The following is a 26,327-nucleotide window of genomic DNA, read 5'->3' as shown; positions in this document are numbered from 1 at the left end:
GTAATTCTGTTCCTAGAAGAGGGTTGGCTTCCCTGCACAGTTGGCTTGGAGAAAGGAGAGGAGGTTGAAGCAAGCCTCCCTGTCCTGGGGCTGCGGCCATGTGATCTGTCCCTCATTCTCCCTGCCGAGTGCGGGTGGTGAGTATGATGAACTTGTCCAACACCATTGAGGAAAGCCTCTTAAGTTAGGTTCATTTTTTAAGAATGATTAAAATAAAGCCAATGTATTTTTGTCTGTTTAAGTAATAATAACTGTTCAGTGTTTTTAGGATTGCATATTCGGTAAACTTGGTCAATTACTTTTAAGTCTGTTTGATAAAAGAAATGAAATTGTTTTTAATTTTGCTCACCAAAGTCTAGGCAGATCTTGACTCTGTAATAAGGTAAAGGGGGATGTAATCATAACTCATTCTAAACCTCCCCCATCTGTGCCCTACATCAGACATTTCAAATATACTATGATGGCTTTTACTACTGAGTACAGAAAGCTCTAGGGACAACGAGGGACGAGCCTCTGGTCTCCCTGGACAAGGTGGGGATGGGAAGGGGAGCGGCTGTGCTGTGGGCCAGGTCTCTGCCCAGGTGCCCTGCTGGGTCTGCCCCTCGACGCAGGCCGCGCGGGACAGACATCTGAGATGACCTGCGCTGGAGCTCCTTGAGGATCAGCCTAGGCTTCCTCCCCTGGGGTGCAGTTGTTTGGCTGACCTGGGGATGGCTGTGGGAGCACGAGGGCCTGAGAATGAGCCCAGGAAGTCAGGGTGGTCAGAGGCCTCAGGGGACCGAGAGGAAGGTGGGAGACAGGGCGCCGAGAGCTGCTCAGAGTCTCAGGTCTGGCACAGCCAGAGGGGCTTATTGGTCCCTTTATTAATGTTTATCTAGTTTGTATATCAGAAAATAGAAGAGAAAGCAGAGCTGCGTTTGGCCTTTCATGGGCTCTGCTACTTTCGTCTGTTTCCTGTTGAGCTGGTTTCCTCCTTTCCAGACACTGCGTGGAAGGACCTGCAGGTGCTGTGCTGCGCCTCTCACAGGGATGCCCACCTGAGCAGAGTCCTGTGGCCTCGGAGAAAGGAAAACCTTGCAGATCACAGTCGAGTTGGGATCTGGTTGTGGTTGTTTAGTACTTGTCTTCGCCAGACAGCAGGTGTCCAGGAAACCCAAAATACCAGCCTAGTCGAGGATAGTTATAGATCCTAAATGCCAAGAGCCGGCTGCCTACAGGAGCTTAAGGAGGGCCCGCTCCGTGGCGCTCTGTGGGATGGGAGCCTGAGGAGGGAGACCAGCTGGGCGTTTTCTCTTTTTCCTTTAAAATTAGTCTTTCTTCTGAGAATACCACATGCTTGCGGATTGGAAGCTCAGCTGGCTTATTCATATTTAACTTGGCAAACTTTGAACTGGAAGCCGTTTTACATTACAAGGGTAAGATCAAAGTTCAGATCATCTTTGATATAAATTTCATGTAACTTCAATTAATCTTTTTCTCTGGCATCTGGGAGAGTGACCCTTTTGGTGTAGAAGGCCTAGTCATCAGAATGTGCAGACGGGCCATGGGCAGCCTCTGTGCGCGGGATCCCAAGGACACGCTTTGAGTCCACTCCTACCTCTTGGTGGGTCTCCCTTCCCTTGGTCCCCAGTCCTCCCATCTTCCATGTGTGTGCAGGGCCCCGAGGGACACTTGTTCTCTTTAGCACTCCCACATCTGTCCCAAGCTCCTACCAAGGATTCTTAAGTCCACCCGGTCAGTATTTCCCACTGGAGACTTAACACCGTGACTGGGTGACTGGACGGCCTCATCAGCTTGTCAGCCTCAACTTGTTTGAACTGAGCTGGGGCACCCTCCTGTCCAACCCTGGTTCCTGTCCTCAGGTTCCATGACCACCGTGCACGGAGCTGCCCCTGCCAGAAATGCAGGCATGATTAATGCTTCCTTCTCCACCCTCCCTGTGTGCACTGCAGCCAAGGTCACCTGTAAATGCAAGCTCCCTCTTTCTCTTTTAAGGCCCCTGCGCTTTGGGGACAGAGTCTGAGTTCTTAGCTTGGGCCAGCCCATGCCTCCATCCTCATGGGAAGTCACTGTGCCTCTTCATCACCTGCGGGACTTTGCCTGAACCCTCCAAAGCAGAGCTCCCGTTTCTCCTCCTGCTCACCCTTGAAGGTTCACCTGAACCTGCCCCGGGAGCTCTGTTCTCCCTGCTCCCCCTGAGGCTACACCGTGCACGGGGTCTGTGGTCTCTGTGGGCGCCTGCTTCTCTGTGACTCGGGGCCGCTCCGGGGGCAGGGTTCTTGTAAGGGCCTCGCTGCTCGAGACCTGCCAGCCCCCAGCACAGGCCTGTGTGCAGAGATGTGTCCGTGAGTGGGTGGTTCCCTCCACTTATCCCGTCAGCAGCGCTGGTTTGTTTCTCTTTGCTGGAAACGAAGATTTCAGGAGCCTCAGCATTCAAGTTGCCGGATCATGTGCAGTGATGAGCAAAGCCGGGGATGAGAAGCTGAGTCCTGCAGAATGCAGCTCTCTGTACTTGTGCTGTGTGCCACTTAGCTCCCCGGGGGCCATATGGTTGGCAGGCGGCATGTTGCTGGGCGCACGGTGCCACGTGCAGCTACAGCGTAACTGCTAATGTCATTACTGATGCTGCGCTTGCCGTGGGGTCCTGTGTGTTCACTGTTGACTGTCCGTGCAGGCCATCTGCTTGCTCACGTCCTTGTGTGGCCGTAAGATCGCCTTGTTGGAAATCCATGTTGCTGCTCTGGTGAGGTCTCAGCGGGGCCACGGCGCGGGAAGGGATCTGTCCGTGCTGCCTCGGTACAGTCTTCCTCAGTGGGGTATACACCTGCAACTTCACCAGCCGGGGGAATTTCGGTTCCTCTTGATCTTAAGAAAGAAAAGTAAAGTTCAGTAAACTCCCAACTGTACTAACTCTGTTTGAAAGATGATTGCTCATGGTATTGCTTCTATATTGTTTAAAACTAAATGATTCATAGTTTATTTTAATGCAAAACTATTGTATTTCAGGATAGAATGTGAATTATGAAATGGCACTTTTATTAATAATATTAAAAATTATTTCTTAGAAGGATAAGAGTAAGCTTGTTTCCAAACATTGCACACCCGTATGTACGTGAATTACTAATCGCTTGGGACTGTCCTTAAAATGTACGTTTCCTAGCTATGAGGCCGGTATGTGAGTCTGCTCTCCTGGTGCACTTTGTGTCTCTACATTAGCGCCCCTGTTCTCTCCACCTCTCCGCTGCACTTCAGACCTGCTGAGGAAAACAGGACGCAGCCGGCTCCGCAGAGACAGTCCGGTTAGTATAGTGTGCTCTGGAATATCAGTGTACAAAGCTGGTGCTGCCCTTCGGCCCCGTGCTGGTTGGCACCACTCTCTTACTTTGTGAATTCGTGTTTGTCAGCATGAAAATTTAGTGTTTCCTCCCTTCCGGTGTTCCTTCATTTCGCTGCCTTTCGCGTATGTTTTACATGCTGTTTGTGGTAGGGAATGTGCTAGATGTTTCTTTTCCTGAATTGGGTAGAATTCAGAGGAATTCAGAAATATTTAAAAATGCTGATGTTTCTCATGGCCAGAAGAGCAGTGGTACCCAGGGATGCCCAGTCATTTATCATGGGAGCAATCTTTTCTTGCCTCTCTTTGCTGAATAATTTTCAAACATATTGCAAACATCATGTTATTTTTCCCCTGTGTACTTCAGCATGCATTTATAAAACATGTGGACATTTGCTTACCTAGTTGTGACGTCATTATATCAAAACCAATGGTAATTCTTGTATTAGCCAGCCCATATAAATTATTCCCGATTGCCTCAAAAATTTTTCTTATTGTTTTTATTATAAGCAGAAAACAAATTCACATGTTACTTTTTACAAAGAAATGATTTTAAAATTAACTTCTGTTTTAAGATGATAGACATCATTACATTCCATATATTTCCATTGTAAGAATCATTGATAATGATTTTTTTTTCCCTTCAGTGACCAACTCAGTGTCCTAATCAGTCTTGTTAAGCCTCTACTGACCTAATTAAAAAACAATAGAGGTGCTCAGTCAGTCTGCTTTTATCTCCATCTCTGGTGAGAGACCCAGCTCCTGGACAGGGAAGGATTGGGTAGGATGGAGTGCCCCCCTGCTAGGACCTCCAGGCTCTCCTCTCCTACAGATTTCCTCCTGCCCAGGTGGGCCCCTGTGTCCATCTGTCCCCTCCCTTCTCCATGAGACCCTCTGAAATCCTTGACTGTCCTGGGAAAGATAGTGCAGAACCCCCGACTGCCACCCTCCCAGGTCACTGCCAGCCAGGTCCCCTGGGGATTGGATCACCCCTGCTGGGTTTCTGAGCTGCGGCTCTCTCCTGCTCTTCTGACCCTTCCTGCTCTGTCTCTCTCTGCTCCCCGTCTCTCCCCTTCAGTCTGAAAACCCAGCTGAGAGGATTGCTCAGCAGGAAGTCAGCTACCAGTCCTTATTTAAATAGCAGCTTCCTCAAAGAATTGTCCATTCCTATGTCCGTGTGTTACTGAAAGTGAAGAGGCTTTACTAGGTGTATACTATGATCTTATACTTTATTGATATGGTAAAAGTCTGTTTCTCATATTCTTTTTAAAAACATGTTTTGTTCATTTATTTCTTGTTTCTTGTGTATATTTTTTTTATTGTGGTAACATACATATAATGTAAAATTTAACATTTTAAACCATTTTTAAGTGTACAGTTGATTGGTATTAAGTACTTGCATATTGTTGCATAATGTAAAAAGTCTTTTTGAATAATTTTCTTAATACCAAAAAGAATTTCATGTTATGTATATGCTTCTATTAAAATTATTTGGAAAACTTGTGACTAACAAATATTAATTACATTGCTAACAGTTGGAATAATATTCTGAAGTTCTAAGTATATTTTTACTCAAGGAGAATTACTTGTGGGATGAAATCTGTACGTTACGTGACTAGTGATGTAATTTGTCTTTTCCCTGTAAGTGTGGCCAGCTATTTTCATCAGCCACATGTGGGCGACTTTACATTTCAGGAATATAATTTCACAGCGCACCTCCATGCAGAAATCTGTTGTGAAATGAGACCGATGAGTCTCTCTTCTACTTTTTTTACCAAACTCATTTATTTCTTTAGCTTTTGTTCTTGCATATGTTTTATTTAGATTTACCCTTAAAAATGGATTTTTTTCATTTTTCGCTAGTATGGATCATCTTATTCAGATGGGGTATATGATATACCATTTAGTCACAGCTAAATGATGTGTAGAACAAAACCTTTGATAAGAACAATGAAATAAATAGTAAGGTTATTACAGAGATTATAATTTCTCTGTATCCAGAGAGTGGTGAAATATCAAAGTGTTGATTTTTTTTATGACGGTTTTATGTCTTGTTTAAAAAAACATTTGTATGGAAAATTACTGAAAATGACTGATTTATAGCTATCCTATAATCTAAAAATTTACATCCCTCTACTTGCAAAAAGCATATAGAAATAAGAAATATTTGTGATGAAGAATTGCTTTACTTTGATGCTTAGGGCATTTATTTAAATAATATGCATTTACATATTCATTAACTTTATTCTAGTAATTTTAAGACCCTCTGAAAATCAAGTACACTAATGCACCTGCAACCTTATTACCTGATCCTGAAAATACTGTACTGTTGGCTTTATTTTTCTTGGAGATTTTTTTTCTCCTTCACTTGACATTGAGGTGGAGAGAGGTTTTCTGGGTCCTCTCTGGGTACAGTTTTATTTCCAGGTCTCCCCTGAGGAGCCTGCCTCCCCCCCCCGCCAGGGGGGATCTGCCTTGTGTAAGCCGGGATGCGTCCCCAGTTCCTGGTCACATACATGTCATTTTAGTGATTTGCTCATTAGTTTCACTTGGTTTTTGATGGGAATATGGTCCAGGTTACAGGTTTGAAATGGTGTCAGAAACTGAACTAAATTTCTTTGTTTAAAAAAAAAAAAAGAACTATTTTAAAAACAACTCAATATTATACAATTATCCATTTTTCTAAAGGTATTTTATACTATTGTACAGAATATTCTATTGGATACCAAGTATTAAGTGCATGTAAATGTAAATAATTCTGGCAGAATTTTATTTCATCTGAGAGAATTTTTGAGATTTATAAATATTTGTGGTAAGTTCATGCAATGTCAGAATTTTTATCAGTCTGCAGTATTGTGGAAGACTTAGGTTAAAAATAGGATAATAAGTTTTATTGCCATTAAAAGGCGCTGATGTAATTATGTTTTAGTGGTTTATCTTTCTTATTACTCTATCTTATGATAAAAAAGTATAAACGAGGAATTTGAGTTAAGATCATTGCTATTCTTGTTTGTAGAAAAGATGTATTTGTCACAGATTTATGGAGCAAATTGTTCCTGATAGCTGGTCTTTAGCATCCCGTGGACAGAATTTCAGACAGACTGGGCTTTGTGTGGGGCCTGTTTTTTTACACCTTGAGCTGACATGTTCATCCAGAGTATTTGAAATATGTGGCATTGAACATACTGCAATTCAGTATCATTTGAGGAATGAGAAAAACGTTGTCTTGTTGTTTTCTTATGCTTTTAATGCCCTTGATGTGACCTTCTTTGCTGGTAGTGGTTGGTTTGGCATCAGGTATGAGACCTCTTAAGTTTATAGGTAATAACCTCATTCCATTTGTGTGAACTTTTCTGTTTTCAAGGAACTTTGTTCTTGTCATGTTCAGTATTTGCTACTTTTGACACTCATTTTATGCAGCCATGCGGAGCACCATTAAGGACCAGCCCCTGGTTTTCCACAGCAAAGTGAGGTCGTCTGGGTATGCGTCCACATCACAGTGAATAAATGCGCTCATAGGTTGCTCATGTTGGGACATGGAGGTAGGGTTCAGTATACCTGAGCCCTCTTCTCCCATCCTCCTTCATCTGGGCCCCAGCCCCTCCTCAGCACCCAGGGGTCTTGTGGATCCTGCGGCAAATGCAGAGCCCCTGGCCGTGCCACACGGCCGGGCCACCCTCTCCTGCCCCTTGTCCTGATGGCTCTGGGCACGGCCTGATGCAGAGTGTGTTGCTTGCTCCGAGAGGCTTGGATGCAGGTGTGGGGTGGGAGTGTGGCTGTCCAGCATGCATCCCTGGGGCTCGGCACTCTGTGTCCCAGAATCTCTGGGGTCTTGTTTCTTCATCTGAAAAACAGGCCAGCACCAGGTGACTGTTCAGCTACTGCCAATATTCGATAATTTGATTTTATTAAAGGGAGGATTCAGCATTACTTCCGAGTGATTTCACTTCTATTTCTGAGTAGGTTCACACATAACGTCTGTAAATGCAGTTCAATTTCTGTTGTGATCCTATGCTTTCATTCTCCAAAAGGAGACACTGTCCCAAGAATGCCACTGCAGATGTGTAAGTGGGAGGGAAGTTGTTACAGTTGAAGTAATTGAATGTTCAGTGTATTTCCAGCATGGGGCACTGAAGCATTAATATATTTAAATATATATGTATATTTTGCTGCAAATACAGGTCTCTTAAGAAGCTTGGAACTGTAGTTTGAGGCTAACGTGTTTGCTTTCCACAGCGTAACTCTGTTCTCACCAAAGACCAACACCAGGAGCAGCGGTGACTGCTCTTTACCACGTAGGGCCCGTCACAGGTGGTACGTTACTAGTTTGCCCGAAGTAAATGTGTAATTTGGAGAGACCCTTTGAATACTCTAAGTGAATTTGTTCCAAACGGGTGTGCGAGCTTGTGAGTCTGTGTGTACGTATGGGCACATGTGCTTCAGTGTGCGTGCATCACTTGTATATACATGCCCTTTTGGTCACATTCAGTTCTTCCTTATTAACCCTTTTTCAGGCAGGTTGCTCTCTTTACCACCTTAACAACTTAGGAATATTAATTTTTGTTAAAATTCTGTTTTAGAAAGTGTTGTGGTCGATGATGGATCATTCTTGATAAGTTTGTTGGGTAATAACTGGACAGAAGAATGTGAGCAGTCACAGGGCTGCAGGCCCGAGCTGAGCGCGTGGACTTGGACGTGCTTTTTGTCCCGTGGGTGCTGCACAGGACATGGTGTGCGGGACTGTGGCCAGTCCTGCCGGTCCCCAGGCCCCGTGTTCCTGGACGGGAAGGTGTGTGGGGGGCCCTCCAGCACCCTCCCCGTCCCACACTTGGAGATGACCTCATCTGGACAGAGATTTCAGGCTGTGGTGTTGAAATGTCACTTGCTCTCGTCCACAGCACAGAGAATGCTGGTTTTACCCAGTCTTGTGACGTTTCTCCTATGTCCTGATGCTCTTCCTGCCCTTCTCCGCTGCTCCTGTATCAGCGGGTCATGGATGGCAGGGTCGTGACCCCAGCAGGGGCCCTCAGACCCTGTGATCCTCAGACCAGTGGTTGGGGACGGAATGCAGCACCAAGAGCCATGCTCAACTCTGATCTTCTTGGTGACTTTTTCCTACAGGAACCCAGCTCTCCAGACAGAGCCGGTGGTCTTTGATGGGTTTCTGGCCTGGGGGGCATTCTGTTGAGGGGTTTCAGTGAGGGGAGGACCCCAAACAACATCCCAGACACAGGCCAGTGTTCCTCAGGGAAGGGCTCCTCCAAACACCTACCAGATTTCACTCTGGACGGATGGTGCTGCCTGGGGCAGGCTTGCAAGGCCAGTCTTTCCAGCTTGTACAGCCTCTAAAGTTGTGAATAAATGTGTAACTTGTCACCAGTAACTTCCAGCTTTTACAACAGCCTGTCTTCACAGCTACTTTCTTTTTCTGCCCTTGCTGTGTGCCTGGCGCCTTTCCACGTTCCCCGAAGTGCGCAGCAGCGCTGCGTGACAGGTGGTCCCGCTGAGGTGGGAGGGCTGTGGGGGCCACATGGGCACCAGGGAGGAGGCCTGTGGCCTTGCTGCCGCTCAGAGGCTGCCAAACCAGATGCTGAACGTGAACACTGAGGAGATTTTGCCTCAAGAGATGGATGCCTTCAGTGGGAGGACCCACTCCACCCAGCCTGCCCCTGCGCGGGTCCCGGCCATCGGTCCTTTCCCGCAAGCCGCCATGGTCTGGCTCACAGCCTGGGGATGTGGTTATTCTCACGGCAGATATAAGCCATCTATAGATTACTAGAGAACTTAGTATGATGGCCGCCCACAGAGAGTGCGAAACCGGGAAGTGCAGGATGTCTTCTCTCGCCAAGTCCTCACAGAGTCACTTCAGTGTATGGTGAACATGAGCAATCCTTGACAGTTTGTACTGAAAATGGAGCAGAAGTGCATTTTACAGAGTAATTCATGGCTCTGTGTGTATTTATATGTATTTAAGTTGGATAGAATGAAATTGCACATGTAAATAGGGGAGAATCCACCATTTCTAGTCCGTTGTTTTATTTCTCATCTCACTTTGAACTCTCTCGATTTTCATCTTTCTGATGTTCCTTCCAGTAAGGAATACCCTTTGGAGAGTTCTCCGCCAACCAAAGTCCACAAGCAGCATGTCCTCGCGCACGGGCCGGCCGCTGCGAGCTGCGTCCAGTACTCAGGTAGGCCGCGCCCGGGGCAGCCCTTCGCTGTGTTTCCAAGGGTCCCTCAACTGCCACTGTTCTGTTGTAAATAGAGCTTTAAAAATCTTGGTTGCGTGAAGTTTTCTGGCATTGTTTGAGTCTGGATTAAAATCAAAGCTCACATTGCCCTTGAGCGTACTGGCATTATTAGGGCATTCCCGTTCGCGCCGGCCGCTGCTGTAGACGGGAGCTCCTGGATTTGGAATTGGGAGGCTCGGCCAGATCTGTGCTGTGTGTGTGTGACCCTCTCCTCTGTAGTGTTGGAGGGAGCCGCGAGGGGGTGGGGGGCTGGTTCGCAGACGGTGGAGGAGACTACTCAGGGCAGATTACCTCAGTGTCCTCTGTGGTCACCATCCCTCCTCAGATGGAGCCTCTCCTGCAGGCCCAGCGCGTCTTGGGCTGGTGATGGCCATGTTCTCTCAAGCGCGTTGAAATGCCTCTGCCAGACTCTTTTCTGGGCCTTCAGCACTTTTCCTAAGTGAGTTTGCAGGAAGTGGGGAGCAGCTCCCGTCCAGGTGGCTCTGCGATCTGAGCTCTTTGTTCAGAAGCACACGTTGTTTCTGGTTTCTAGACATACCTAGAGGTGAGAAGATGTGTTTGCCCTCAGTCCGGTGGCTAGAAGGCCACCCCTCAGCATTTTGAGGGCATTCCTGCAGGTTTCATTACTTCCAACTATGCGAAGTTCCCTTCGTTTTTCATGTAAGTTTAGCCAAAGCATGTTTGAGTGATTTTGGGAAATAAGATACATAATATCATCAGTAAAGTACCTTTGTGGTGTGAGATGGTCTTGCTTATTTATGATCATGTGATTGTATGATATGATTAGAAATAAAGTAGGAGCTCCGCGAGTTGGAAAATCTTGGGGGGGTGTCTGTAACTTAGTTCTGCCCTGTGTTAGGGATAGGTTTAAATATTCTTGTGTAGCTGAATACTATGTGTCTTAAAATCTGTTGATGGGAGGCAGGGTGCCCTGGGGTTTAGGGTTCTCTGGGTTCAGAACCCCATGCTGACTCTGACTAGCCCTGTGGCTCCTAACTCCCAGGTCCTCTCTAAAGGACATCCTGGGGGATGCCACCTGGTGGACCCTCAAAGTGTGGTGGTTAGCCATTGAGCAAGTGCTGTTTTAGGTTCCCTCACAACCTGACAAAACGAATGTCAAGTTAACTACAGATTCTATATTTACCTGTTGCAAGTGTGACTCCTGTGAGCTGTGATCTTACAGGGCTCTCTCTTACCGTGTTTAAGCAGGGGATGGATGGTGGCTTGCCTGTGGCTTAGCCAACCACTCGCTGGTCTTCCGTGCTGATCTCACTGGGACACCTGCTGTTTTTTCAGGTATGATGTGTGTTAATTTTAGTTACTATACATTTATGGGTGGGTCTCCTTTTGGTCCTGGGTATCAATTGCTCTTCTCTTTAAGATCAGACTGGAGTAGAACTAAGGCTTGCATGGAGGTTTAGCAAACCAGATTGGCCCCACTAAACTGGGCAGAAGGGGTGTAACCAGGAAGGCCAGGCTGCAGGGGTTCTGTCGCAGTGCCCCATGGTCAGGGAACTAAGCTTCTACGAAGTTGCTGGGGAGGGGCAAAGTCAGATCTTACAGACATGACTAAAGCACGTTTGGAAAATTAGGAGGGTTTGTACACAGACATTTTTATAAACGTAACGAGGTGAGGATGTTTCTCGGGTGAGTAGATTTGAGGTGAGGGCAGAGGTGTTGGAAGTCTTGCTGTTGTAGCTTCCGGACAGATTCTGAGCTACCCCCACTCTCGGTCAGGCTCCTGGAGCCTCTCACTGCAAGGCTCACACTTGGTAGATATTTTAGCAACAACAAAAACACAAAAAAACCCCCAGAAATGCTACCGGTCCAAGTGTTTCTGTGAAGTAGAGGAGGGGGCACCTGGCGGAGGGGGTGAGGCGCAGACATGGTGGGTGGAGGGGGGCAGGAGCATGCTCCACAGCGTTCCTCCAGACTCGGGTACCTCCAGAGTCTACAACGGGCCTCCTGACAGCATTGGGGGGCCTTTTGGAGGGCGGCTTCCCGGCCCAGAGCCACATCATCCCCTACGCTCCGTGGCTCCTCCTGGCTTCAAACTGTTGTTCTGAAGGCTCCTGTTAAGGCACCTTGCATGTGCCTGGGATTCCGCCTGGGTATCTTTCTATCACTCAACAATTGATAGAAATGGCAATTATGTTGGATGTGGATGTTTCTCTGTTTTATTGCAGGAATAGGGCTTGTGGCTGAATTCAGATAATGCAGGAGATGTTCAAACTTGCCTTTTAAAAAAGTGCCCTGTTTGTGTTTTGGGGAAAAGTGTCATTCTTACCCACCCCACCTGCTCTAGGACACCATTCCGCCTTGTACTGCTGGGTTACTAGTCATACGGTTCAACTTTGAAAATACGATTGCTTTCTCCACACTTGACACAAAAAGCAGGAAAATGGGCGCTTTAATATTCATCACAATCTAGGACAAAAGAGGCCAGTATAATCTGGGTATTTTGTTGTGGTTAAAATTAGATGCTAAGTTAGAATCCCCTCCTAGAGAACTCAGGACTGGGTCCCAGGAGAGCACAGCCAGCTGTGCATCCCAGCTTGAAAGCCAGTGGTCACAACTGCACTGAATTCAATAAGGGCTTCATGTTTGTGCTTTCGAATGTGGAACGCCGCCCATCACACCTTGTTGTCCAGCACAAGCATCGTGGGGACCTTGCTTCCGTCCCTCAGCGCGTGCTGGGCACAGAGCAGATGCTTGAGGACACGGGTGGACGGATCTGAGCACATTGCAGGAGGATGTGCCCAGGGCTGAGGGGTGTAAGAGTGGAATTCTGGGGCCAGCCCCTTCACAAGATTAAATTTAGTTAAGATTTTATTAAATATTATGGAGTTGCTTAAAAACCAATTCTGAAAAAAGGGTGGACTTGAGCTCAGAACATCTTGCTTCCTGGTTGGAAGTTCTCAGTCTGCTTGATCTCGGCCACACTCTTGCCATCCTGCGTTCCTTCTCTGTGGCGTCGGGGGTCACACACCTCAGGCCAGGCCCTGGCCCCAGGGAAGGAGAGGACTCAGATGTGTCTTGTGTCCTGTTCGTTCTGTTCCTGAGGTTTATCCCCACAGTGTGCATGCCGCAGGGGAACCTGCCATCCAAGGTGCGAGGCCGTGAGTGTGGTTCAGTGAGAAGGCAGTGTGTGCAGCGTGGAGCTGAGCTGAGAGGAGGAAGGAGGAGCCCAGCCGAGGTCCCTGCTAGGTACACCGGCCGGCTGGAACTGGGGTCCCCGCGCCAGGCCTTGCGGTCACTGCTGCTTGTGTGCAGGCTGGAGCTCGGAGGAGGAGGTCGTGTAGTGTTCTCATTCGGAGTCAGAGGGGTCTGTCCCTGCCCTACCAGCTGCTGCACTGGGTGGGCTCATCGATGCCCCGGCGATGCTTGGGGGTCAGCAGAGGGGTGCCTGTTTAGGGTTTCTGCGATAAGAGCACTTCGGCCTTCTTTGGTAACAAAGCTGACCTTGTCTGGGCGCCCAGGCTCAGAATACTGGTTAGCAGGGAGGGCTGGCAGGACAGAGGAGGGTGTCCCCACTGCAGTGGATCACCACTTAATTGGGAAGAATTACACCCAGCTAAATGGTGGTGACTTCACTGTGCGTGTCCCTCTGACTCGTGGCTTGTTGGCCTTGTCACTGCCGGGTGAGGCGGTGGCGGTCTGAGCTCCCCTATGCGATGTCGAGGAAGGGAGCCACTGAGCTGGGAATACAGGTGCATCTGCAGGTGCCAGGCCAGAACAGGCAGAGCCGCCTACCTGTCACGCCCTCACCCTGGGCCTGCGGCCGGGCCCAGAGCACCTGGGACGGAGTGGGTGGTTGCGGGTTCTCAGACACACTGACCTGCAGTGAAGCGTCACAGGTGCCATCCCTGGTGTCCCCGGCCTTGCTGCTTCTCAGCAAAGCAGCGATGGTGCGTGCAGGCCTGCAGCCTGGCGCTGGGGCCTCCGTCCTTCTGGTAAAACCCCCAGAAACCTACACCAGAGGGCAGCAGAGCTGTTTCCTGGGAAATCCGGCTCTGGTTGTCCTGGGTTGCGGTGCCTGTTCAATCCCTCCTGCCGTCTCCACCTCTTCCGTGTTGGTTCTCCGGCGGGTCAGCCCCTCACTGTCTCCTCTGCGGTGGTCCAGCCTCAGCAAGAATGTCCTCACGGGGGCACTGGCTTCCCTGCACGCTCGGTCACAGAGTGCTTGAGCCGGAGGCTGGCACGTTCCCGGATGCGCTGCCGCGTCTGCGGGTCCCCTCTCCACCATCCGGGCCAGACGCGGGGCCCGCAGGGAAAGGCGGCTTTGCTGTGCCTCTGGGGTCCCTGGGCCCATCCCCGTGCCCCGTGTGGTACGGCACGGTCCAGACTCCCCAGCTGTGCCGTGCGGGGGGCGCTCGCACCGCAGCCTGGCCTCTCTGTCCCTCTCCACTCCAGAAAGCCCACGGTTCTCATTTCCCCAGCGGCCTGGCTCTGCCTGTCCTTGGGCTCCTCTGCTTCCCAGCGCGGCTTGAGCTCTATCTGTAATTTTTTTAAAAAGATTTTATTTATTTATTTGACAGAGAGATTGGCAGCGAGAGAGGGAACACAAGCAGGGGGAGCGGGAGAGGGAGACGCAGGCCTCCCGCCGAGCGGGGAGCCCGACGCGGGGCCCGGTCCCAGCACCCCGGGACCGTGACCCGAGCCCAAGGCAGCCGCCCAACGGCTGAGCCCCCCAGGCGCCCCCCTGCCTCTTACACTGCCGCGTTTTGTGTTTCCACAGTCGGTGTCTTTCCAAGCACAGACGCAACTCTGAGCTGCGTGTCGCGAACACTCGTTTTGGAAGCCCCTCCTTCGCAGACCGCACTGAGCCCGACAGGCATCCCCGGGCCGGCGCTCCGCTCCCGAGCGGCCGGTCCTGCGGGCTGCAAGTCCAGGGGCCCGGTGCTTGTGTTCCGTCGGGGCACGACGGGCAGCGCGCGCCGCGTGCGGGAGCCGCGCCGGCCGGGACGCTGCGGCTGTGGTCCCTCCGTGGGGCGGAGCTCGCGCGGCGTGCGGCGAGGCCCGCGGCGAGGCCCACGCCGGCCCCGGCGGCGGGCCGGCAGTCCCGGAGGCGGGCGTTCGCGGGGCCCGGGCCTGCACCCTCACGCGGAGCCTGGGAAACGGCTGAACCGCAGGGGCTACGCGCACCCACGGCGGTCAGTGCGTCAGCGTCTTGGCACGCGTGTGCGCCTGCGCACTCACACGGGTGTCGCGCGCACGCGGACACGCGCGCACGCGCACGCACACTCCCTTACGTGGGAGCGTTTCCACGCGCTTAGGGGAGACCCTTTGGAGACGACGGGAGAGGCCGGAGGGCGGTGGGGATGACGTCGCAGCCGAGGCGGGAGACGGAGGTGGCAACGGGGCCGCGCCCCCGCGGGTCAGATGGTCCAGGCTGTGGTTACCGCCTGCGGGGGTCACTGTGAAAGGGGCCTGGGTCCTGGGAAGACTAGCCAGGGGGCGCCTGGGTGGCCCAGCCGGTTGAGCGGCTGCGTTGGGCGCGGGTCGTGATCCCAGGCTCCTGGGCTCCCTGCTCGGCGGGGAGCCTGCGTCTCCCTCTGACCCTCCCCCTCTCATGTGCTCTCTCTCATTCTCTCTCTCTCTCAAATAAATCAATAAAATATTAAAAAAAAAAAGAGACTAGCCAGGAAGGGAAGTCCTCAGCCCGGGGACCCCGGGACAAGGCGTTTGGGAGCAGCTTCACGGGGACGGGTCTGCTTTAGGGTCGTTGACACTGTCGTCTCCCACATGTCGCTGACGCCTCAGAACTGTGTTCCATGGTTAATACTTACCTTTAATAAAATCCTCACTGCTTAATATGCTCACTGCCAAGATCAGTTTTATTTTAAAGTTTTTAAATGGCTGGGATTCAAAATACTCATTACAGAAACATTTCAATCGTGTGACATCTTTCAGAAGCAGTCGGGAAGAAGAAACAAAATGGGGAACCGGTTCTAAGGATGAGTGTCCACGTGTAGAGTCTCCGTGTGTGTCTTGTCTGCCTTTGTTACGTTGGCCGTGATTGCTGATTTACGTTCCAGGGCAGAGATGTGTTTTCCAAGTACGTAATAGACACTTCTATATTGTCGTCTTCGGGCCCGAACTCCAGCTCCTCAAGTACCACGTCGACACGTGCAAGGATGAGATCCAAAGGTGCGTAGCCTGCTCTTCGCTTCCTTTCCCTCCATGGTCCGGGGGAGCCGTGTTTCCTACCGGGTCGTATGTAAATAGAGGGTTTTCATTTACGCATGTTGTGCAAAATTGAATCACCTCACCGCAAGCTGCTGGTGAGAGCCGAGGGACAGGCTTCTCCCTCCTCAGAGCTCGCCTGCAGTGCCGCACGCGGGGGCCTTGGTGTGACGAGAGGCCCCAGGGCTTCGGAACGTGGAACTCTTACCGTGGTTCAGCAACGCATCTGATTGATACTATGTGGGACGATCCTACTGTTTGTAGTGAAGTTAAAACAGGAAATGTTTCATACACACACGCACGTGCTAAATATACAGACGGAACACCTGTTCACATCTCCCTGTGCAAATATTAACATTTGTTTTGCTTTCAAATTTTTTGAAGAAATAAAACATTATGGGGTAATTAGTGGCCTGCCTTCCTGGGCCAGTTCCCACCCCCTCTTTCCTCTGCTTTTTTTTTTCCTTACCATGGTAAGTGTAGCTACCATCTGTCACCTTCCAGAGTACCCAGTACTGTTCACTGTATTCCCTGTGCTGCACTCCCATCCCCAGGACCTATATGTCATAATCCCCTTCCCCTATTCTGCCCATCCCCCCACTGCCCCCCGCCCCTCCCTCCTGCCAGCCACCAGGTTATTCTCTGTATGTATGAATCTGTTTCTGTTTTGTTGTTGTTATTCTTTTGTTTTTTAGGTTCCACATATAAGTGAGGTCACAGGGTATCTGTTCTTCTCTGACTTATTTCACTTAGCATAATACCCTCCAGGCCCATCCTTGCTGCACATGGCGAGGTCTCATCCGCTCTGATGGCCGATCAGTATTCCACCGTATATATATACACCTCATCTTCTTTATCCGTTCGTCCGTCCGTGGACACCTGGCTGCTTCCAGTCTTGGCTGTTGTAACTTTCCTCGTATTGAGATTGGTGTGTTTGCTTCCCATCCATGGTTTATATTTGCTAATGCAACACACCTTTCATAATAATCAGGATTCTGTTTCTGAGGTTTAGCCGTGCCTGTGAGTGTGACTTCAGACTGTTCGCAGCAGCTGTTATGAAATTCTCTACAACGGGTAGGTGCCATAGCGTCCTCACCCATCCTGTTGTTGCCGGAGACCCGGCTTCTTCCGACGCGCCCCATGCTCTAACCAGTGCTGTGCTGGATTTCCTTGTGCACGTGTGGACGCGGGACCGTGCGGGGTGATTTCAGACTCGTCTGCTCTGTGCCAGCAGTGAGCTGTGTGTCGTACACACAGTGAGGGTGGGTTTTGTCTTTCTCCGGAGGCTGTCTGTCCTTGCGTCCTCTCTGCAGGGGATGCCGTGCCGTCTTCCTTCCTATAACTAAGTACCTGATGGTGGTGTTTCGTGTCAGCCTGGAGCTGAGCCATCTGGAGGGAGGAGGCTCACAGGCTTGAGGACTGTGTGCCGTGCTGTCCTGCTTTTCAGTTGGTTTCCAGGTAGCGGCTCTGGCTCCAGGCGTCACATCCATATTCTTACAGCAACATGAAGGGGGAGACTGTGCTGAAGCCGGCAGGCGGCGGGCCCCTGGGAGCATCCCAGGCCCTTGGGGCTGGGACCTGCCTTAGGAACGTGCAGGCAGGGATTGTCAGAGTTTATTTATAAACTGGGCAGATTGCTGCGAGACTTCCCTCACCCATCAGACGCATGGCGTCACCCCCACATCAGCGCATCTGTGCTCTTACTGTGGGGCACGTGAGTCTGAGTGGGCTCGTGTTTCTGGAGTCTGAGCGCAGGGTCTGTCTTGCGAATCACTGTGGGTTCTGTTTCATCCCCGGTCCCTTGTGCCCATCGGGAGACCTGTGGGCAAGTTTTCAGCTTAGTAGCCTTATTGGGTAGCTTTTTAAGTGTGAAGGAGGAACACGCATGGCAGGTGCCCCCGGATCTCAGCCAGAAGATTGGCTTACTCTTAGGTCAGCCGCTTGGCCAAGAAACATGTGCTGAGGCCAGGATGGATTTGGCTCAGGTGTGATGTATCCATGGGGTCCCAGCTGCTCCTGAGCAGGACGCGGGCGCCGTGGCCGAGCAGACAGCAGAGTGCCCAGGGCTCCCTGTGGCATTACCCCTGCAGCCTCCTGGCCCGTCTCCCGAGGCTGTGGTGTGGCATCATGTGCCTGCTGCGTCTTACTAGCCTGCTTTCCACTGGTGTGAGTTTGGGGCCAGGTATTAGGAACTGAATGGTTACTGGTTGTTGCAAGCCTGGTGTTTTTAATGTCTTCACATTTTTGATAATGCAGTTCCTTGGAAAGAAGTACTGTGTTTGCAGACTACTTCCGGTCCAGCAGCCAAAGCTGGGACGTGGAGATGGCCTTCACACCGGATTCCTTCCGGGCTGGCCTCGCACGTGCTTAACATGGCCCTTTGCGAGAGGTCTGACCCTCCAGTGGGTGGTCATGCGCAACCCGGGCGTCCTCACCTCCTTCTGTCTGGGGAGATGCCCCATGGAGGTTGTTGGAGAAAGGCCCTTCCCCAGGCCTGCTGCTTGCTTGGGCTACGGCTGCCTTCCCCACTTAAACGCCCCCATCAGCTGGGGGTGGGGACTCTTGGAAACTGGCAAGGCTTCAGAGGATGGGACGCCAAACCTCACACAGGCCGCAGGCATGAGCGCCCCTCAGCAAAGCTGTCTGTCCCTCGGGCAGGGCTCCTGCCGGCCCCGTCAGCGCTTGCCTTGGCCCTTCTCCCCTGCCCATCCCCTCCCTCTGAGCTGAAATGGGCACGTGGCCCACTATGTCACATGAATACCTGTGCCTTAAACGGGTACTGTCCCTTCCCCCGTCCCACCTCACCGCCACGCCCTGTGATTTCAGCTGTGCATGTTCTCCCTTGGCTTGCGTGATCTTTCTGACGTGCCTCTCCTGGTCTGTGGTGTCCGCAGAGCTTCTCCGCAGCTCTCCCCATGAAGCGGCTGCTTTCTGCTCCATGAACCACCTACTGTATGATCCGTGCAGTTTTTCAGCAGGAATAATTTGTGGGATCTTTGCGTTGTCACTGAGCTTCCCTTCAAACCTCTCCTGCGACTCAGCTCCATCTGTCCCTCAAGTCTGTGTGGGTGACCCCCACATCGCCGTTGCCCCAGGACCTGCTGAGTCACGCCTCTGGATGCCCATCTCTGTGCCTCCCCTGCATATATGGCCCCAGGCCCCCATGCAGCACTCACTCTCCTGTGGAAGGTATAGGCTGATGGCCTGCTCATCCTCCCTCTCAGCGCCCAGCAGGCTCAAGACACGGAGCCCTCCCGGCACTTTGCCCCATCCCGCACCTGCTCCTGCCCCCCTGGGCCACCCCCAGAGATCTCCCCTGGGCCTCCCTGGGCCAGGATCACATTGTAAGATTGCTAGCGGGTTCCTTTCCTTTATAAAATTATTGTTAGGGATTCTTGAGGTTGTATGTTTATTAAACCAATGCTGACTGCTTATGTTACCCTTTAGAAAATATTAACAGCGTTTGTGTTAATGGAAATATAGATAATTTATAACCGGTTGGAAGTCTTCTTAAGTATATATAATTATTTTAGAATTAGGAGAAAAATTTGCTTTCTCATAGACAAGAATGAATTATTTGGGGATTTATATGATATTTTTTCATGAAGTTTTCTTTCTTTTTTTTTAAAAAAAATTTTTATTATGTTATGTTAATCCCCATACATTACATTATTAGTTTTAGATGAAGTGTTCCATGATTCATTGTTTGTGCATAACACCCAGTGCTCCATGCAGAACGTGCCCTCCTCAATACCCACCACCAGGCTAACCCATCCTCCCACCCCCCTCCCCTCTAGAACCCTCAATTTGTTTTTCAGAGTCCATCGTCTCTCATGATTCGTCTCCCCCTCCGATTTCCCCCCCTTCATTCTTCCTCTCCTACTATCTTCTTCTTTTTTTTTTTTTTAACATATAATGTACTATTTGTCTCAGAGATACAGGTCTGTGATTCAACAGTCTTGCACAATTCACAGCGCTCACCATAGCACATACCCTCCCCAATGTTCATCACCCAGCCACCCCATCCCTCCCACCCCACCCCCTTTTCATGAAGTTTTCTTAAAGGAAAATTTAGAGTTTCCTAAAGGAAAATTAAGGTAGCTGACTTATTCCTTCGATGTTATAAAATATAATTATTCAGTAATATGAAAACTTTCTTCATATTCAGCTTTTTAATTGTAGAATGCTTAATTGTGGGAGAGAAACAAAGATCAATTATCTTTATTTTTCTTTCAGATATAAACAGAAGAGTAGGTGCAAATGTGTCTTCAGGCTTCCCACGACTGGTATGACAGAGATTACCAGTTTATCAGCTGTAAACGACTTCTATTCCTGTATCCTTGCCTCTGCTCTTGGTTTTCACATCCTGAGCGTCTGCCGAGGGCCCAGGGAGCTCACATCTTCTGCATAATTATATGTGTAGTGATTTCATCTCTGGTGAAAAGAGCTTCAGAGGAAAACTAGACGTGGATGCAACAGAGCATCTAACCCAGTATTTCTGGTCTGTAGTTTATTGTATGATATGTAGTAATTTAGTACTTTTTAAAAATGAACTGCTACACCTATGGTGGGTGGTATCCTTCCATTAATGGAAGTTTGCCCCAGCTCTGTGGAGGATGGCGGAAGTTACAGCCATAATGCTGAAGATGAAATTGAGTCTCGGGGCGCCTGGGTGGCTCAGTCATTAAGTGTCTGCCTTCAGCTCAGGTCATGGTCCCAGGGTCCTGGGTTCGAGCCCCACATCGGGATCCCTGCTTCTTCCTCTGCCACTCCCCCTGCTTGTGTTCCCTCTCTCGCTGTGTCTCTCTCTTCAAATAAATAAATAAAATCTTAAAAAAAAAAAAAAAAAGGAGGATGGCAGAAGTTACAGCCATAATGCTGAAGATGAAATTGAGTCTGAAGTTTATTTTTTGACTTTTTTTGGCTAGCATCATCCCTTTTAATTAAAAGCATCGATTTTGATTTATTTAGAAGAAAAGCCCTGATCTTTAGGAATTCATCTTATAAAATTTTAAGTTATTCAGGGGTCTAAGTTATGTTCTTCTGGAGAGTTTTATAGTTGAAATTCAGAAGAACTGATATAAGGTATTAGAGGTTCTAGTGTAATTAGAAATGTGATATTTTTTTGCTAGACCCTTGGCTAACACACAACACAACACTTCGCAGGAATGTGTCCTTCTGAGTATTCTGGCCTTGAGCGGTGGTTTCTGCATATTTCAGTGTTAGCACTGGGTTTATTATCGAATCTGGTAATCTTTCTGCCATATTATTTTTATTTCCATTCTATTGATGACAGTGTTCTGGGCTGAACTTGGGAGGTTGGCTAGTTCTGGTGGTCACATGAACCCTAAGTTCATCAACTGCCGCTCTTGTCCCACGTGTAGAAGTTAGCGATGCTCAGCCAGTGGTATGCCATGCTGGGAGTTGTGTGCTCTCGTGCGGCCGGCTCTGGGCGGCACTGTCCACGTTTATGGTTGCATTGCCTAATTTTACCTTCAGACCTGTCTTCTGAGCTCAGTACCCGTAGATTCAGCTGCCGTTCCATCTCTTGATTGGGGCATTTCCTGGACACCTTGAACCTCATGTCACTGAAGTTAGACCTCTGGGCCTCCCGCCTGGGGGTGTGTAGCACCTGGGTCTGCCCTTGTCCACGGCCCAGCAGCTCCTGCCAGATGCCCAGGACCAGAGGGGGAAGCGGGGCTGTGAGCACAGCTTCTGTGGAGCTTCAGGCGTCGTAGCCACAGTCATCCTGTGTGTCTTCCGGTGCGTCCCAAAAGTCCTAACAGAATACGCGGGGCTGCTCATTCCCGGTGATGGATCGCTGAGAGGAGTTCCCTAACTGAGTCATGCAGATCTTGTGCTCACAGCTGGCCGGAACAGGACTCTGGAAGTTTTTGACCTCAATGCAGGTCGCAGCGCAGCCACAATCGTAGAAGCCCATTCACGGCCTGTCCACCAAATCTGCCAGAATAAAGTGAGTGAGCTGTCGACAGCACATATCATTTGTAGAATTGTATGTCTAAGCATTTGACTCGTACAAATGCCTGATGCAAGTTTGTACCAGTGCTACCAAATTCAATGCTAATCTTTAGTTATCAGTTTTCTAAGCCTTGATGTTTGACCTTAGAAGATAGTTTAATATCATATGGAATGTTAATTTTTGTACTTTGGTCTTTGATTGTTTCATGGGCCTATTTTTCAACTTTACTAGTAATGCATTCACACTTAAAACTTGATGGAGGGTTTGGGTGTTTCAGACACTAAAGGATTGAGTGAGTCATGTAGATCCTCCTGGAATGTGAAGCGGCCTTCAGAAATCAATAGTTTTTCTTTTTAAGAAGTACCTACTCTGTTTTGTTGGAGTAGTACTTTAAAACTACCCACAGCTGAGGGTTACAGACTCGAGATTAGAGGAGGTGCTGTTTTGACGAATTCATTGTCTCACAGTTTAGTTTAAAAGACACTTTGCAACCCAAAAGGCATCTAAGACATTGTGAACAAAACTTCTGTTTTTAAGACTGCAACTACTTTGATATATTTGGAATGACTTTATAATGTCTTCTGAAATCTGCATTATGATTTCAAGGGAATCATTGTTCTTTGTTTTCTGGGTTTTTTTAGAGGGAGGGAGGGGCAGAGGGAGAGAGAATCCTAAGCAGGCTCCACCCCCACCGTCACCACCATCACCAACACCATCATCCCCACCATCATCATCATCATCACCATCATCATTTTTTGTGTATGGAAAGTGGTTTGTCAACATTTCCATTATAAATCCCTATTTTTCTTTTATTTGTTCTGTTCTTTATTTCTTTCTCGGATTTATCACAGAGCCATGAAAACTTCCATCTAGATGAAACTTGGTATGAAAATCTGAAAATCTCAGTCTGATGTTTATTTTTTCCATTTGGTTCCATATTTGTTTTAAATTGTTTCAGCTGGTTAAATTGGAAATACAAAATACAGTTTTGGAGTTTTAAATGCTTTTTACTTACAAAAAACAAAACCCTAGTTTTAAAATAATGGTAAAGATAATTCTTTTGAACTAAACAATTTTCTCATATTTTCAAAAGAAGTCATTTCATTTTGAAAAACGATGTGATGCTGTTTTGTCTGACATCTTGGGATTTTCTATTTCCAGCCCTCTGTTCCCATTTCATGGTAGAAGACTTTTAAACCTTTTGCATTCCTTACTTTTCTCTGTTGCAGAGATTAAATAAGATAATGCAGGTAAATCTCTTAACATATTCTCAGTTCATTAAATGACAACCATTCTTCCTATTTCTTTAAATATAAATTTATGAAAGTTGGTGGGCGTTGCCTTAAAAAGTCTCTCTTTTCTGATGCACCTAATTTCACACAATCCCTTTGTTCCTGTGAGTGTTAAGGATAAATGCTCAAGAATTTGCTACTTGCAGTAGAAGATCAGAAGCTGAAGTAAGAAATTGCTTTCAAAGAAACTGTAACACAGAAGGTGGTAGGTGTGGACGTGGGTCATACTCATGCAGAGCTGACTGTGGCGAGTGCTGTCACATGAGATGAGAGTGTGGCTGCGGTCATGAGGACAGTCATTGTGTCCTGGGAAGACTGGAGAAGGCTGCATTTGACGGGGACTCTACCTTGTCACATATTATCAGACAGAACTTGATTTTAGGAGAGTTGTGAAGATACATAAAACAGACAGGTTGCCTTAGCCCAAGCAGTTAGTGAGTTTGGGCTAAGAGCCAGGTGGTTCCTGTGCCCCGTGTGTCCTCACAGCCTGACTCCCATATGTAAACCCACGGCATGAACACCACGAGTGTGCCCAGCACTGCCTGGTCAGCACCCCCTGTGCAGTCTGTCCGTCCATCCTTCTGCCCTTGCCGCCACCCCAATCTGCTGTCTCCACAAGGGTCTTCCTCAACCCGTCACACTCCCACTGCTAAATACAAGTGACCATCTCAGTGTCTTCCTTGAAATCCCCTGAGGTTCCCAGTAACTCTTGGGATAGAATCAGACTTGGCCTGCAGGCCCTTGGGGCTCTCCTGTCTCATCCCTCTGTGGACTTAGGTCTCAGGCTGGGCTTGTGCGGGAACCTGGGTTGCTGGGCCCAGGCCCTTTTCTGGTGCCATAGATGGCTTCTGTGGGATGCACTGAGCTCTGGCGACGTTTAGCTCCTGGGGGGCACTCCCCAGGACAGGAGGAGGCATCCCCCAGTGTCTGCCGTCACACTCTTACGGGTGTGCTCCCACGTGCCGGACAAGATGTGCTGAGCGTGCATGAACTCCGTCCCCAGAGAGTCCTAATGCATGGATGTGGGAGCCGAGACACGCAGCGCCAGTCCCCTGAGCTGCGTCAGCAGTGATTGTGCGTCTGGCCACGGAGCTCCCGGTCCAAACCCCAGTGGGGCGCTGTGGTCTGGGGGCCTCCGTGCTGCCTCTCTGTGTCCAGGCTTGGGGCTTCCCCACATCCTGATAACGAGCCTAATGAGCAGAACTGGGATCCTGTCACTCCGCGCCTGCAACACTTCACCACGGCGAGCTCTTGGGGGATGGCTGAGACCGAGCATCCCGGTGCCTGCCCGTTTGTCCTCACCACTCTTGTGGCCTGGACCAGATGAGGACATGCAGGCACACGCGCGTGCGCACACATGTATGTGTGGGTGTGTGAGCATGTGTTTATCCATGTGCGCATGCATGTGTGTGTATGCATATGCATTAATCAACCTAGTGACGAATTCACCCAAATGTATGTGTCAGCGAGTCTGCGCCTGGCGCCGTTGTGCGCCCTGGGGTACGGGTGTGCAGGAGTGAACTGGTACCCTTGTGCGGAAAGAAGTGGGTTCACGCGGCATGGCATACCCTGTGCCCGGGCTCCTCTGGGCAGGTGAGGCGGGCCGCAGGTCCGTGGGGTACGGGGGAGCCAGGGTGCCTTGGGAGAGCAGGTTCAGGCCCACGTGGTGAGGCCCCAGGCGCGGGTTGTCGGCTCCGCGCCAGCGGGCTTTGTTCCAGGCACCGGCAGCCGTGCAGAAGGCGGAGCGGGGAGGTGAGGGCCGGCGCGGACGCCCGCGTGGTGCGCGTGCGGGAGCGGCCCGGACACGGACGTAGCGAGCGTGCGCCCCTGGTTCCGGCTGGAGGGCCGCCCGGGGAGGGCGCTGGCGCTCTGCGTCCCCCGGTGGAGGGACGGGCTGGCGAGCGAGGAGGGGGCGTGCTCCCGAGCAGCGGCGCAGCTTGCGCGGATCCCGGCCCCGCGGCGCGCGGTGCGCCCACGGCCGCTGCCCCCTCGGCGGCAGGTGCTTCCCGGGCCGGGCCGCGCCGCGCCGCAGCCGGCGCCCCGTCCGCTCAGCACCTGCCGCGGCCCCGCTGCCTGCCCGGACCGGCTCGGGCCGGTGCGCGTGGGCAGGGCTATGACGCAGCCCGTTTCCGGCGCCGCGTCGGGCTGGAGGAGGTGTCCCCCCAAGATGTGTGGTCCCTGCGCTGCGGGGGCCCGAGCGGATTCCTGGGCAGCTTCTCCCCAGACGCGCCGTGCGGACAGCGTCGTCAGCAGCCGCGCAAGGCCGCTGTGGCGACGGGTCGGCCTTGCGCCCTCGGGCGGCACGGTGGCCACCGCGTAGGTCCCGCTCACACAGCCTCTCGTCCTTACGGGTTTCGTGCATTTGCTTAGGAAACTGCTTCAAGTTTCTTCTCCATTAAGTAGCAGCGGATGTAATGACCAAACAGCAGCCCGATCGACCGCAAATTGATGTGGCCTTCCGGGGATGACTGTGGTATTTGGGGGATCATTGTGCTGTGCTCTTGGCTGAGACGTGTTGCATTAGGAAAATAGTCCCGAGGTTTTTACTGGGAAAACAGCTGGTTTTACTTCTGAAAATGCACTTCTGAATGGCATATGGTGGGAGGGCAGGGAAGGCTGTGCGGTTCCAGACGCTCACACTGTGTTCTAATAGCTTGTTTTTCTAAACTTCTCTTAAACCTTTGTTCAGTTGCACAACATACATCAAAGTGTTCTGACCAACCGCAGCCGTATGGGAGCCGCTACCCAGGAACGCTCATGTAACACAAATCCTAACTGGCCCGAATGCCCTATTTCCAGTAAAACATAAAATAGATCATTCCGAAGTCACACACCAGTAATGCTCTTTTTGCAAGCATCCCACGCACAGTCTGAAAACCACCTCTTCTGGGGATTGCCCCGCGATCGTTGCTGGAGAAGCAGACTGTCTAATTTTATCACATTCACAAGAGTACATCAAAAATTGAGCGCCGTATTTTCCTATTTTTAAATTGTGTTATATCATTAAGTGGTTTATTTTTACAATAAAATACATAAATCTTTTATGATTTACTGATCTCTTTAAAAATCATAGCTATTGCTTTTTCTGTATATATAATAAAAACTTGACTATTACTTTTTTCTACGCCTGAATAAGATATATGCATTTTTATGATGTAAATACACAATGCTATATAGCTAATTTGAATTGAAAAATTAAATATGTAATGGTTTAAATAGTTTTCTAATGAAAACATTTCATCACACAGAAAACTTTAGGTTTTCAGCAGTAATGGTCAGTGAAA

The 26,327-nt window shown here is 49.9% G+C and overlaps 1 protein-coding gene across 1 annotated transcript in view; it reads left to right on the top strand.

The window, feature by feature from the left end:
* The window catches only part of LOC118001932 (WD repeat-containing protein 27-like), a 70,333-nt gene that overhangs the window by 29,933 nt on the left and 14,073 nt on the right, over window positions 1-26,327 (top strand). The window contains 12 exon segments of the mRNA XM_034992116.1: window positions 17-137; window positions 1,312-1,415; window positions 2,415-2,491; window positions 2,675-2,890; window positions 6,739-6,833; window positions 9,428-9,525; window positions 10,795-10,881; window positions 14,324-14,742; window positions 15,624-15,672; window positions 15,675-15,735; window positions 20,008-20,105; window positions 21,624-21,745. Of these exon segments, the coding sequence (XP_034848007.1) occupies window positions 17-137; window positions 1,312-1,415; window positions 2,415-2,491; window positions 2,675-2,890; window positions 6,739-6,833; window positions 9,428-9,525; window positions 10,795-10,881; window positions 14,324-14,742; window positions 15,624-15,672; window positions 15,675-15,735; window positions 20,008-20,105; window positions 21,624-21,745 (1,547 nt within the window).

This window comes from Mirounga leonina, unplaced genomic scaffold (genome assembly GCF_011800145.1).
Source record: "Mirounga leonina isolate KUSES-001 unplaced genomic scaffold, KU_Mleo_1.0 Mir_55, whole genome shotgun sequence".
Lineage (NCBI taxonomy): Eukaryota > Metazoa > Chordata > Mammalia > Carnivora > Phocidae > Mirounga > Mirounga leonina.
Note: the sequence above shows the minus strand (reverse complement) of the source record. Positions and strands in the feature narration are given on the sequence as shown.